Source organism: Balaenoptera physalus (assembly GCF_965194825.1).
Source record: "Balaenoptera physalus genome assembly, chromosome: 5".
NCBI lineage: Eukaryota > Metazoa > Chordata > Mammalia > Artiodactyla > Balaenopteridae > Balaenoptera > Balaenoptera physalus.
The window spans coordinates 103,401,428-103,415,078 of record NC_138884.1 but is presented as its reverse complement, the minus strand read 5'-3'; the positions used below and the strand labels follow the sequence as shown (position 1 = coordinate 103,415,078).

Here is a 13,651-nt window from a genome sequence, read left to right as displayed (position 1 = left end):
CCGCCCACTACTCCGTCTCTGCCCTCCTTCCCTGGCCCGCAGCGCTGGGCAGGTTGAGGCCCTACCAAGGGTATCTTGTCAGAATGTGATCTCCCAAGTTTGTCTGGGATTGGGGGGCTGGCGGTGGCGGTTGGGACTCAGCTTATGTCAAGTAGCCCGGAAAAAGAAAGACTCCAACCACTGTAGGAACAATTCGATGGTACTTTGCTCAGCACGGAAAATGGGTTGGGGAGAAAGCAGTGCAGAACTCTGTTTTAGCCCTTGTCATTTCATGCTATTCAGAACAGTTTAAAGTTTAAGCACTAACATGTCTTATTCAACAAAAAAGGGAATGGTTTGGGAAAAAAATAGCAATTGAGTTTTAAGGTCCTTGAAAAAAAATTTATCCCTATGAGGGATCTATAAAGAAGTTTCGGAAAATAGTTTACTCAGTGCTGGCTTATAAAATTATATCATTGACAACATAAACACATTAAATACACATGATGTTTTAAAGTCAAGGTAAGGTTTACTTCCGTGAAGGACAACATTCAAACTGCAGCAAAAACTGATTTTATTTGAAATGATTGGAACCAGGGCAAGTTTAGATCTTGACCTAAGATGCCAGAAAAGGGGTTTGTGACTCTTGAGGGAAACGTGGTGCTGAAATCTGAACAAAAATGTCAGGGCCTGAATACTATTTCCATTATTGCCCTTGCTAGTGGTTTTCACTTTACAGTCACAGCGGGGGTCCCTGAGCTGCAAATGAAGACTTTCGTTTTCATACAAACATAGAATTGTTGGAAGGTAAATGCTTATAAATGCGAGTCTTTGAAGTGCAGTTCTTTTGATGGCACTCTAACTTTATTCTTTGCCTTAGGAAGTTTAGCCATGGTGCCACCTAAGGATAGCGTTCTGAATTTTTAAAATTTCTTCCTGAATAGTATTAGAAAAGTGTTCCTTTAACTTCCTGAAGGTAACTTTTTGGGACTGTTCCTAACAGTAATAGTAAATAGCAGAATACCTGTGAAATTCATATACACCTCCTTATAAAAGCAAAAATTGAAAGCATCCCATACACACACAAAAGAGAACGTCTCTTGATAAGGGAATCACTTCATTTTCTTGTCATATGACAGCAAGCATGGACTCTGTAAACTTAAGAATCATTTTAAAAATTTTCTTTCAAAGATGACTTCCTTTTGTTTCTGTCTCTTTTACTTTGCAAGCTACTTTAGTAATTGGAACTGATCCTTTATCTCAAAGCTTTTATTTAGTTTGTATTTGTCTTTATTTAACTAGATAGTGGTAGAAATTAAACGGAACTTTCATTTTCTTACTTATTTTCTCTTAGGGATTTGAATGGAAATAACATCACACGGATTACTAAGACAGATTTTGCTGGTCTTCGACACCTAAGAGTTCTGTAAGTATGTTCTTCTGTGTTTTGGAGAATTCTCTTTTGTTTTTTAAGGTTGTGTACTTTGAATTGTTACTGATCTCAGTTTTAATAACTGTCTCAATGACAGAAACATAAAATTTTAAAAGGCCTTGGTTTCCTTTCTTTTTTTTGTTTATCAGTGTACTTCAATTTTTAATAAAAATGTAGGCCTTTATTTTAAGGTTGGATGCAAGCCATAGAAACAGTATAATGGAAATGACTTCAAATGTTTGCTATACCATACCCTAAGTGCCTTATGCATATAAAAATGTAGAATAGTTGCTTTTACAATATGAATGAGTAATGTGAGACATTTGATATACTTTTAGGATTTGAGATTAACTATAAAGTGGGCCTGCATTTTATTATTGCTAATATAAAAATGTTCAGACTTCTCTAGCAAACAACATGTACCTATATTTTCTAACATTAAAATCAAACAGTCCAGGTTTTCGCAGAGTTTTTAGTGGGAAATTTTTCTCTATAAAAATATGTTGGTCATATTTTGAATCGTTTCTTGTATTTTATATCTTTGCAGCTCTCATAAAGTTGTTGCAGTATGATTACATTTTTAATTAATGTGTTAAGTTAGTTGTGAATGAACAATCATTTGAGATTCAGTGTAATGTAAAATTGTTTTTACCTACAGATTTATAAATGTTTACATTGCAGTGAACATATACTCTTGATCATTGCGTGTTCATTGTTCATTTTTGAAAAACACATTTTTGGCCTTTATGAATTCTTCCAGTTTCTGATGTATATCCATCAGTGAATTGAAGTATGTGTATGATGAATTATTGTATGTTGTTTCTTTCAGTTAAGAACTCACTTGAAAAACAGCCATCAAAGTTGTAGTGTCATGGGTTACTTTTCGGGATATACTATAGTTTATGGTTCAGGATTCTGATGAAATTTTGTGAGAAACTGAATTAGTATTTTTTATGAAAGTTTCGTGATGAGGATGCTATTTTCCTTCCCTGATTTTTCTCAGATATAACATTGTTAGATTTGATATTGAATCTCAAACCAGAGCAGTATTTAACTTCATAAAGGGACAAGTTTTCAGTTGCTGAATTGACACTTTTTCAGATGGTGAGTGGTAACATTAAGACTCCTGTTATACTTTGCATTTCAGTCAGCTTATGGAGAATAAGATTAGCACCATTGAAAGAGGAGCATTCCAGGATCTTAAAGAACTGGAGAGACTGTAAGTATTTTCAATTCCAAACTTATGACGACATAACTATATTTTAAAAAATACTTGCATTTCAAGGACCATGTCTTCAATTTCATGTCTTAGTCTTTGTAAGTTTACAGAAACAAGAAGTTGATAAAGTGATTTTCAAACTAATTTACGATTAGAAATAATAGAATTTTTGCATAAATAGTACTAACTTGTACAAGTTCAAAAATACAGACTTACTTTCCTGAGACATTTACTTCCTTGGTAACCATTGCTTTGGTACTTAGAGATGTACATTTTTTCTTATTTTTCATCTAGTTTGTTTTATTTGCTTATGTAGGAAGAAAGGTGGTAATTTTATTTGTATTTATGGTGCATTATGGAAAAGAAGAGTTTTGCTGATAGTTATTTTAGTTCCCATGCTATTGCTATGTGTGTCATTAGTGACATTGGAGGAAATATTTAAAGTTCTTAGTGATAAAGATTTGCTTTCTGATATTTAACACGTGGTGAGTATTGTTAATAACTGCTATTCACAGTTTTATTTCATTATTTTATAGTAGCTTTCTAAATATTTTTTTGCTGGAAAAACAATTTAGTAGAAATGGAAGTAAGAGTTATGTTATCAAAACACATCATTTAACATTGATTGTTTTTTTCCAAGAAGATCAAATGTGGACTTCAGGATTTAAAATACATTTTTATTTTTTCAGACACAAAATCTTATGGATTGTTATATATTACTGGAGGACCATTATTATTTTATGCCTATAGTGTATATATACAAAAGACAAAAACCTCTGCTGAAATAATTAGATAAAATACACAGTTTGTCATTTGAAATATGAATTACATATCTCCATATGGCTTGATAATTCAAGTTTAGTAGCTTTGCATTTCTAAGGGCAAATATCAGCTCTCTTAAAAGTAGCAACAATTATCTTAATGTTTCCATGCCTGCTTTAAGAGGCACTTTAGGTAAAAATAAAAATTTTATTTAAAATAGTGAAATATGAAGTTCATTTAGGGCATAGCACGTACTCAGATTCACTGGGCCCAAGGGCAAAAGTTAATTCTGTGTAATTGTAAATATAAAAGTGGCTTGTCAACTTCTAAGGTATTTGTAAATATAGGCTACATTTTTATAACCTAAAGTAAACTTAAACAGAGATACCTAATTTATTTTGCTATAAAATTTTGTTCATGAATAATATTACAATATAGGGATATAATTGTGGAATTCAAAATAAATTTAAAACCAGTACTTAGAGCTAGTTTTGGGGAGGGGATAAAAATAAGGTAAATATTTGATTAAGTTTATAACAAAGTTTATAAGTTCATAAGCTGTTTCTTAATATATAAAAATACTCTGAAAGTATTTATTCTTTGATCTCTTTTATGAATAGCTAATTTCTAGTGAGAACTTGGCAAAAGTATTTTTAATTCATCCATTAAAAACTAAGCATTAATATAATTTAAATGTTTAGTAAGATGAATAGATAATTTAAAATTATCATTTAAACATTAACAGTTTTTTCATGAATAACTTTTATTTATTCATATATATGTGTTTAGTAGTCACATATATACATTTTTCCATGTGAGAGACATATATGTATGTATATGTATATTTTTTTCTTAAACAACTTCGACACCATTGAAGGATTCTCAGTGGCTTTTCATGAAGTCTGTATTTTGTTTATATTGTAGTTTTAAATATTTTCAGAAACACTGGAACAAACCAAACTTTCTCATTATTTTTCAAGCCACTTTGGAGTATCATTTGAACTTTCATCTTGAATAAATTAACTTTTCCTAAAAATTATTAACCAGATACCTTATGATCTGAAATTCGATTAAAGTTGTAAGTAGGTACTATTTTTTGACTTTTACTTCTCCGGGAATGTCACTTCATCTCAGAACAATTTTCTATTCTACGGAGATGCAGTCAGATGTTTCAGAGTGGGAGGAGGATTTGTAATTTTGAATGAAAACTAATATATATGCAGGACTTCTTTAAATCACCCCAGCTGTTGGCTGAGAGCAAATATTTCATATTTGTGAGGAAAAGCTGAGAAAATTCCTTTTGTTTACAACTGCCAAGTCCATCTGATGGAAGCACATTGTTATCTGACAGCCAATTCATCTCCTTGGGACTCTGGAATTCAAAACCATTTCTTAGGAACATTGTGGATACACTTTTCAAATATTTATTTCTTTAAATACATTAAATGGCAAGCAGTTTTGCTAAAGAATGCATTCAGGTTATTGTGGAACAAACTATTTTAAATTTTGTTCAGTATATTAATTAAAAAATAAAAATTAAAAAAGCTACCCAGAGAGTTCTATAATCAAATTACTATGGCCTTATAATAATATTATTATGGTATATATTCTTATTGTAGTAGGTGATGTCATTAACATCACACAAATTGTCTTTTTTTCCCCCAAAAGTTGCAAGAGACAATGTGATAAACAGGAAGTAATCAGTGAGTTAACTTTTAAATAATTATATCTTGTGTGAGCTTATATGTTTTTTAGAAATTTAAATGTGAGTTTTAAATTCAAACTCCAAATTATGAAAAGGTGTATAAATTCAGGTTTATCTTGTAAATGCCATTTATACTGTATATATATAATATATAATATGGCAAGTTAATTTTCTTTCTTTGTGTGAAGAACAAAAAATAAAAGCATTAACTTTATTCGTATGCAATTTATGGTTCTAAGTTATTTTTTCATTTTAAAATGATATAATCAGAACAATGCCAAATGATATTTTGTGAATATTTCAAAATTATAAGTGTTTTTCTTTTTATTTTATGTTGATAGAGTTTTAACTTGATCTAGGGAAAGAAGCCATCTGAGAACAGAAGATAAGAGCTGTGCCTTTTAGAAATCCAACTTTTAATCTCTAAGAAACAGGGTCATGTGATTAGGTTGGATTTAATTTTAGTATAGGATGAGAAAATCATTATTGGTAAATCAAAGTATTATAGCTACAAAAGAAACACATTTTTTCCACTTCAAAGAATTGATGAAATACAAAGTTATCAGTCAAAATGTCAAGAAGTAGATGGGTATAGAAATCCTCTCTCCCTTCCCCCCTTTTCTGTCTCACTGCCTCCTCTCCCCTCACTTCCTTCTTTGTATTGTATAGAGAACAACAGCAGATGATACGATGATCAGAATGTGGTTATGAATCATTGTAAAAGGAATAAGTTTTAATCACGCCTACACATTATGAGCACACAGTACTTCCTGTTTTGACAGTTTCCTATTCTACGCCCTGACCTAACATGTGCACTGGTGAGTCCCGTGGATGCTCTGTGTTGCCAGTAGTACCTGCTTATCTGGGATGAGAATGAAGCCCTGAGAATGTGCCTCATGTAGATTGTATTAACAGGTCTCATATTGTTTAATCAAATGTTCATGTGAAATCTAATATAGTTAAGTGACTAGATAGTCAATGGAAATTAATTAAGGAAAAACAAACTACAAATAAGCTACAGTAAAGAAACATTTAAGAATTATACTTCTTTATATTTCACGGAAGGTGCCTGTGTATACTTGCAATAAAGTCTCCATGCAAAATTATTAATTCAAGGTATTTCTTGGTTAGTGTGTAATGTGTTAGAAGGCTAAAAAAATCACATTGGGACCCCTGACTTTTCTATGCTGGTGTAAAGTTATGTTGTTCACTTATGTCTTATGGGATTATGCTGCAGTCATTAAAGTTCTATTTTATGGCCACTTCAGTGTTTCAGTACTGCAAATCATCTGCTTTTGTAAGTTCCTGGATAATACAAATGCAAGAGTATGAGAAAGTTTTTGAAAATTTTTTAAGGTGGTCCAAAAAAATTAAGGTATTTTGTCCGAAATGCAACGAAACACTCAATGCAAAATAAAATGCGTATGTGCCTAAGTTACATTAATGAGAACCAATAGCATACCATTGAAAACCTTGGATATTAGGTATTTCATTAACTGCACGGTCATACCCTTGCAATAAGGAAATTGCAGAAGTGATAAAGGCAAAGGCTTGGACTGCACTTTTTTTCCTACCAATAAGTTGTAAAGGCGTTCCTATAAGACAATATTGCTTTAAACATTCCAAGTTTTGGTATCTTTGGATTTGAGATTACCTTTTTTCTACTAACTTTGTCATTTGATACTCATTTTTGCTTGAAAAAAAGAGTCCTGAAAATATTATTATAATGAAGCCATGCAAAGCCTGTTCACTTAGCTATTTTAAAGTTTCTATCAAGTAAATACAAAGAAAATACTCATTTTAATTTAGAAATGTCTTTACAATAGAGCCTAAATTTGACTAAACACTATCCTCTCCTTAAAGGATATCTAAAAGGCACATGTATTTTTTGAAGGTGGTGCTGAGTTATTTCTCCCTGGGTGTGCATACCATGCGTAGGCATGAGACAGCCAATGTGAGGCTGAGGAACTACGGCACTCTAGAATTTTTGTTGTAGGTCGCTATACATGAGTTCAAATAGAGAATAGGTTGTGTAACAGGTCTGAAGGAAGGCTCCCCTTATCCCCTGTTCATCAAGGTGGAGAATCCCTCTTCTGACTCAACCTGCAAGTTTATAGGCAACACATAACACGTCCTTTTTCTTGAAGTAAGGGCAAACTAACAGTGCTAATCTCCTTGGAAAAGAATGCAAGCTCATCTTAAAAGAATTGTTCTCTGGCACGTTTATACCCAAGTTTAAAATCACGGCAGTTATTTTCTTGGGAAAGGCTCTTTAAGAACATCTCAAACGCAGCAAAGAGGCTCAGTATGTACATTGTATGAGATAAATCACGCACCTAGATGTTCAAGAGTGTATCACTATCTGTGATAGCCAAATATCAAATTATTCTCACCTGTTTGTAAGCAATATTGGACGATTTTAAATTACATTTACTGACTATGGTCTTAGAAGGCTTTAATGCAAGTGCACTATTAGAAGTTTTGCAGAACATTCAATCTGTCTGAGAGGGTTTCTCATGCAGCGTTTTTTTTTTTAATGGGCCTTGAAGTTGAACGGTGGTGAGAAGGCCTGTTTGCTCTTTGTGGACCGTTTTATAAATTCTGAAACAGCAAGGCTGTTTATTTTTCCCACATCTGTTTGGGGCTCATCCTTTGTGACAGTGTTTGCTGGATGCTGTGTCCTTTATACCTCCCCTGAAATGAGTAGTTTAGTTTGCACTGTTACAATGTATTTGTGGAAGCAACGAATGTCAAATATTTTACATTGAACTCTGTCTTTCATTCCTGTTGGATACCTTTCTGCCTGAATTATGCCTTCTAGACTGAATTTCACAACTTTCCATAGAAGGAGAGACTTTTCTGTATGGACTTTGTATTTATTGCTCTTATCTGTTTTCAAAGCAATTTATATCTGCTGGACTGGGAGAAATATTGGTGAAAACACTTTCAGACTGAAAGTTTGGTAACAATAGCACTGATTTGGTTTTAATGCAATTGGAATCTTGCTTTAAGATAACATTAACAAAAATTTGTTTGATTGTCTTCTTGGCAGTGTCTGTCCGCCCTGGATGCAGGTGGGGCTTCATCTCTCTGCTGCTGCTCTGCTCAGTGTAGATAACCTAGACTCCCCTCAGTGTAGGCACCTTGTAATTTTATATGTTATTGCCTGGTGTCCTATGAATATTGGCAGACACTCATTGGTTGTGCTGTTGATTGTGCTTTCTAAACAGATACAAACTCTTCTACCTGCTTTTAAAACATTAGCTAGGAGTGGCATCAAAAAACCCTTGGTTTCAATTCCACTGTGAGATCTTGATCAAATTGCTTCATCTTTTAAAACTGCAGTTTTATCATCATTGAAACAGAAACAGTTATCATATCTCATAGTATTGGTACATGATTTTGCTAAGATAATGCACAGAGTTTCACAAAATGCTTGACGCAGAGTTAGCATGTAAGGAACTATTATCATTATACATTTCAGCATCTCCTTTCCTGTTTTTCAGAAGCTGAGTTTCGAAATTATTTTATCTTATTGAACTAAAAAAATGTGTCTATAATAAATTTGACTTTTAAATATCCATATTTACTATCGTTTTCCTTCTGATTTTCTTATAGCATATAATCAATAGACGAGATGCGAAGAAAGTACAAAACCTTCTGCAAATTTTTTTCAGAGTAGTTATCAAAATCTCTGAATATATAGAGAATATCAAGAAGTAAGGGGAATGAATAGGAAGCAACATTTTTATTAATAAGTTTTGATCTCCCTACCACAGAATATAAAGGGTGAAAATACTGATATCACTGCTGAAAATATAAACTTTATCTAATACTAGCTAAATGTTAAAAACCTTTGCTTTAAAAATGTTAGCATAAAAGACAAATGGAAATTTACCTGAGAAGAAGGCATTTATGTTTGAGAAATAGGAGATTGTAAAAGAGACTTTTTAAGGCAGCATTTATCAAATACTTGTTACAGATCAGGCACATTGTAAATACCTTACGTTTACAATGACAGGTAAATGTGAGACTTGCATTTTTTACTAGCTTTGGTAAAATCGTTTTCATTTTACATTTTGGATTGGGGTGAACGTTGCAAATGTTAATTGAATTGAGGTGAAAGTTGAAACAATAAGAGACCTCCAACCTCTAGTAATGGACAAGTCACAGGAGCAGCTTCCAGATAATAATTTGAAACAATGCTTGTCAATAATGCTTATGCTGCCCTTCAAGTTGAGGTTGTTAAGAACCTGCATTTCAGAGGCCAGTGGTCTTTAGTGTGACACAGAAAGATCATTCACCCCACTGAAGGTCACAGTCAAAAAATAGCCCATAGCACAGAGGAAACAGTTGCTGAGATCTTTCTTATCTTTACCCTAAAAAAATGTGTCTCAGAGACCCACATTACACACTTTTCTGAAACCATGAATTTCTATCCAGCGAATTTTCAGTCAGTCTCCTGAGATCTTGTGGGCAGATTCCACCTAGCTGGTGATGACACAGGAGCTGAATATCACTGAATCTCTTATCTGTCCTTTGACACAATTGAGTATCCTTGCTGGGAACAATTGGTAACTGACCCACCTGGTCTGCTTAATGCAGCAAATTCATGTTGGTTCCCATAAATCCTCCTCTGAGATGCCCTTAATTCACTACATGCTGTTTATCTGTTCTTGGTCTATTAGATGTTAACTTCTTTAACACATTTACATTAGAGTTATTATTATGACACGCTCACCTTCAAGCTACTAAGAAGTATTCTGTGGTATTAGAAGAAGCTAGGTTACTTTTTCTCGAGCTGTGTTTAGAAATTGTTGTGCACCTTGATAGCCTTTAACTTAATTCTGGATTTTAAAAAATCCTCTTTAGTTTAAAAAGTTAATTTCTGGTCATTGTATTAGAAATTCTGCTTAAATTTTTTTCCTTTATTGAATATTTTGGAAGAGTTTCACTTTTTATTTTAATGTTTGTATTTCCATTTATTCTTAGTTCTAATGGAAGAGGAAATAGAACAGGAAGCAAAAGTGTACTGATACTCTTTTAAAGAAAAAAAGTGGAATCATACTGTTTTTCTATGCGTGTTACCACGTCACCTATTATCTGCCTTTTTTTGTATGATAGTACTGTGTCTTATACACATGGTAGGCTTAGACACATTAAGATCATTCATAATAATTTTCAAGAAATAGTGATAAATTACTTGAATTCTGAGAAAAATATTTTATACGTATTTTTGTTTTGCTCTCAATTTTAGGTATTTTAAATAGATCATTAAAATAGTGAACTGCCTATACAGCTAGTTTTTTTTTTTTTAAATAAAACTTGGTGTTTTATTTTTAGGTGATTCATTCATAGATATTTAGGAAGTGGGCTATGTAAAACTACATTTTTCCCAAAAAAAGATTGGTGAAAAGGAAAGTTGAGGATTACATTATTCTGAATTATTTTGAGGAATGTTTAGACTGGGTCTCTTTGAAAGGAGTGATTCAGAGGGTATGTTCTGGAGTCAGCCCACCTGAATTCAGGTTCTAGCTCTACTTTCTATGAGCTGTGTGCCTTCATCCAAAACAGCAGTGACAGTAGCACCTACTTATGGCGTAGAATGAATGTGATAATTCATGTAAACTTCTCAGAACAGTGACTATCACCTAGTAAGCTTAATATATGTTAGCTATTACGTTGGGAATGAATTAAGAACCACTAAGAACTTGAGAAAAAATTGAGAAAAGACCCTGCTTGCACCCTATCTGAATTATCTACTTTCTTACAATATCCAAAATGATACCAATGTAGACCCATTAACAAGAAATCTGGTAGCAGCCCTCCGTCACTTGAATATCTGAATTTTTTCAACATATTGAATTCCTTCCAATTTCTAGATGATGTTGAGAATGGCATGGCTGGGGGAGGTTGAAGGAAGGGAAGGGAGGCAATTGCTGTATAGAGCACATGAAATCAGGTTTGGTGGCGGGTCTTCGGTTATCTGGAGGGTGGCATAAAACCTAAGGCGGGTACCTTAGGGAGCATGCCTAGAGAAAGTTGCCTGAACATAAAATGCACATGCTAGGATTTTGCTGAACTATATCAAAATGCAAAGAGCAGTTTATCTTAAGGACCTAATAAGTGCCCAGGAAGAAGGAAGGAAATACACAGATATGGCCTTTACACTTGAAGAGCTTACAGTGTAGTGGGAATCAGACCAGTATGTGAATAAATATAATATAGTGTGAGGGACTCTTATTTATCAAATACTATGGGCATATGGAGACACAGGCAAGGGAGGAATCAAGTTCATGTAGGAGAATCAGGGGAATTACACAGAGGATGTAAGAAAGTACCTTTTGGAGAAAAGGGAAAGCTCCATACAGAGAGTTGCCTCTGCAGGGGCTGGGGACCTGAAGGAGCGTGCTTGTTTTGGCTGGAGAATCATGGACGATGTTCGTTAGTCCAATGGTTTGGATCAGATTATGAAAGCACATCTCTGTCGTTTTAAAAATTGCAATTGCCTCTTTGGACAATAGGGAGTCTTCCCTAGACAAATTCTCATTAGCCCTGTTGTGAATACTTGTAATCTCTTTTTTCAGACACAATATAACAAGGTCATCATTAAGTTATATTTTATTGAAAATGTTTAATGGTAGACTCTGGAAGTACTCTTTCCTCAGAACCATGCCTGGCAAAGAAAAAAAATAAAAGCTTTTGGTTTCACTTTACATTTAACCTTGTTATGTGCTTTATTCATCAAAATTAGTGTAGGTGAAAAGTAAGTCCACCCTCTTTCACTACTGATTTTACTATTTTCCCTCTGATTGTCTCAGCATACATTTTCATGAGCATACATTTTATTAAGTGCTGAGAGTATTTCTGTAGATGACCAACTTCTTAATAATATGAGTTATGCAGCAAAAGATGGTAAGCACAGCTATCAGTTCCTCATGGCATTTTAGAGTTGGAAGAAGTTCTGAAGTTCACCTTGTCCAACTTTTCACTTAATGCAGAATTTCTTTTTATTACATCCGTCGCGGGGAAAAAAAATGCATAGCCTCTGCTTGAATATATGTGGAGTAAGGAGTTGAGAGCTTCCTAAAGCCGATCATCCCATTTCTTAATATCTTTTATACTTAGAAAGGTCTTCCTTATGATCTACTTTCTTGAGTTATAATTACTAGTGCTATTCCTGCCCTCCAGAGACTAAATAACTGTAATTCTGCTCCCATCTGATGACCGTTTAAATATGTCATCATATTTAGAAGAGGGCAAGATTGATATGCCCTCTTTTCCTGCCACCTTAACATTTATCTTTACCACAAGAAACACCTCAAGTTTCTTCAGTGTGATGTTAGTTTCTGGACGTCCTTACTCTCCTCTGGAGCTATAGCAGCTTATAAATCATTTAAGTGTGCATTTTACATCAACTTGTCATCATTTTATTTAAATTTGGGAAAAGTAGAGAGGATAGATATTTATTTTTACTGAAACGTTACATTGTACACTTAAAACGAATGAGATTGGGATATGAGTACATGAGGGCTAGATTTTGCCATTCTTTAGTGTGCATAGTCCAAAAGAGCTTAGTTATGTAGTACCGGAGCTTAAATTGAGTTAGAGTTGCAATCAGATTCTTTTCTAAAATATTTAAAACATCCCAATATCACTTAAACATTAAGAAAAAAACATTACTTAAACATTTTGCCCTCACTGTTAGTTATAACTCAGCCTTATTCAGTTAAGGGTCAAGAACTGTGGATTGCGGTTTTCTTGTGATTTTGCCTAGAGGTAGAAACCATGCTGACACTTTCTTATACATTTTTCTGAAACTAAATGAAAAGCTAAAAAAAATGAAATTTCCACCTCCCCTCAGTACCTTGGCTGAAAATGTAGGTCATTTGGGACAGCGTATGAATTATTTTAGGGCACCATTTAATATGGTATTTCTGCTGTATGTTGAACTTGCCTAACCTAGACACCAGAGTCTGAGTCCAGAAATCCTGTTTCATTGCATCTGTGCTGGTTGACTGATGTTGCAGGGGATGTGAATTTAGAGTTTAGGCCCCCGTAATCATCATCTGAGTAAGCACAATGGAAAATTGCTTTAAAGAGTCATGTAACAAAAGGTGTAACCAACTTCTGATTTTCAATGCTTGAATTCTCTTGAATGTCGTTTCATTCTTTACTGAAATACAGGATGAGGCATGACACTACCCAATCACAGTCTCATTGTTGGGTACTTTCTATGTAACATACGCTTTGTTTTTGTTTTTCTCAAAAGGCGTTTAAACAGAAATCACCTTCAGCTGTTTCCTGAGTTGCTGTTTCTGGGGACTTCGAAGCTATACAGACTGTAAGTAGACAGAAATAGTTATTGTTGCTTTGGTTAGTACCTCGCGTTTTATTAAATGTATTTTGGATCTGTTTCCTTGTGCTTTCCTGGAATCTATTCATCTATTCACCCGTAGATTAATGGATTAAAAGTTTGCCTTTCTTTCTTTTCTCTCTCTTTTCGTTTTTTTTTTTTTTTTTGGAAATTTATGATTGGTTTTCCAGTGGTTCC

The 13,651-nt window shown here is 33.7% G+C and overlaps 1 protein-coding gene across 2 annotated transcripts in view; it reads left to right on the top strand.

The window, feature by feature from the left end:
- SLIT2 (slit guidance ligand 2) overlaps nt 1-13,651 on the top strand; it is a 380,624-nt gene that overhangs the window by 3,470 nt on the left and 363,503 nt on the right. For both annotated transcript variants that reach the window (XM_082462597.1, XM_082462598.1), the window contains 3 exons: nt 1,334-1,405; nt 2,559-2,630; nt 13,370-13,441. In XM_082462597.1, the coding sequence (XP_082318723.1) occupies nt 1,334-1,405; nt 2,559-2,630; nt 13,370-13,441 (216 nt within the window). The remainder of the gene's footprint in view (nt 1-1,333; nt 1,406-2,558; nt 2,631-13,369; nt 13,442-13,651) is intronic.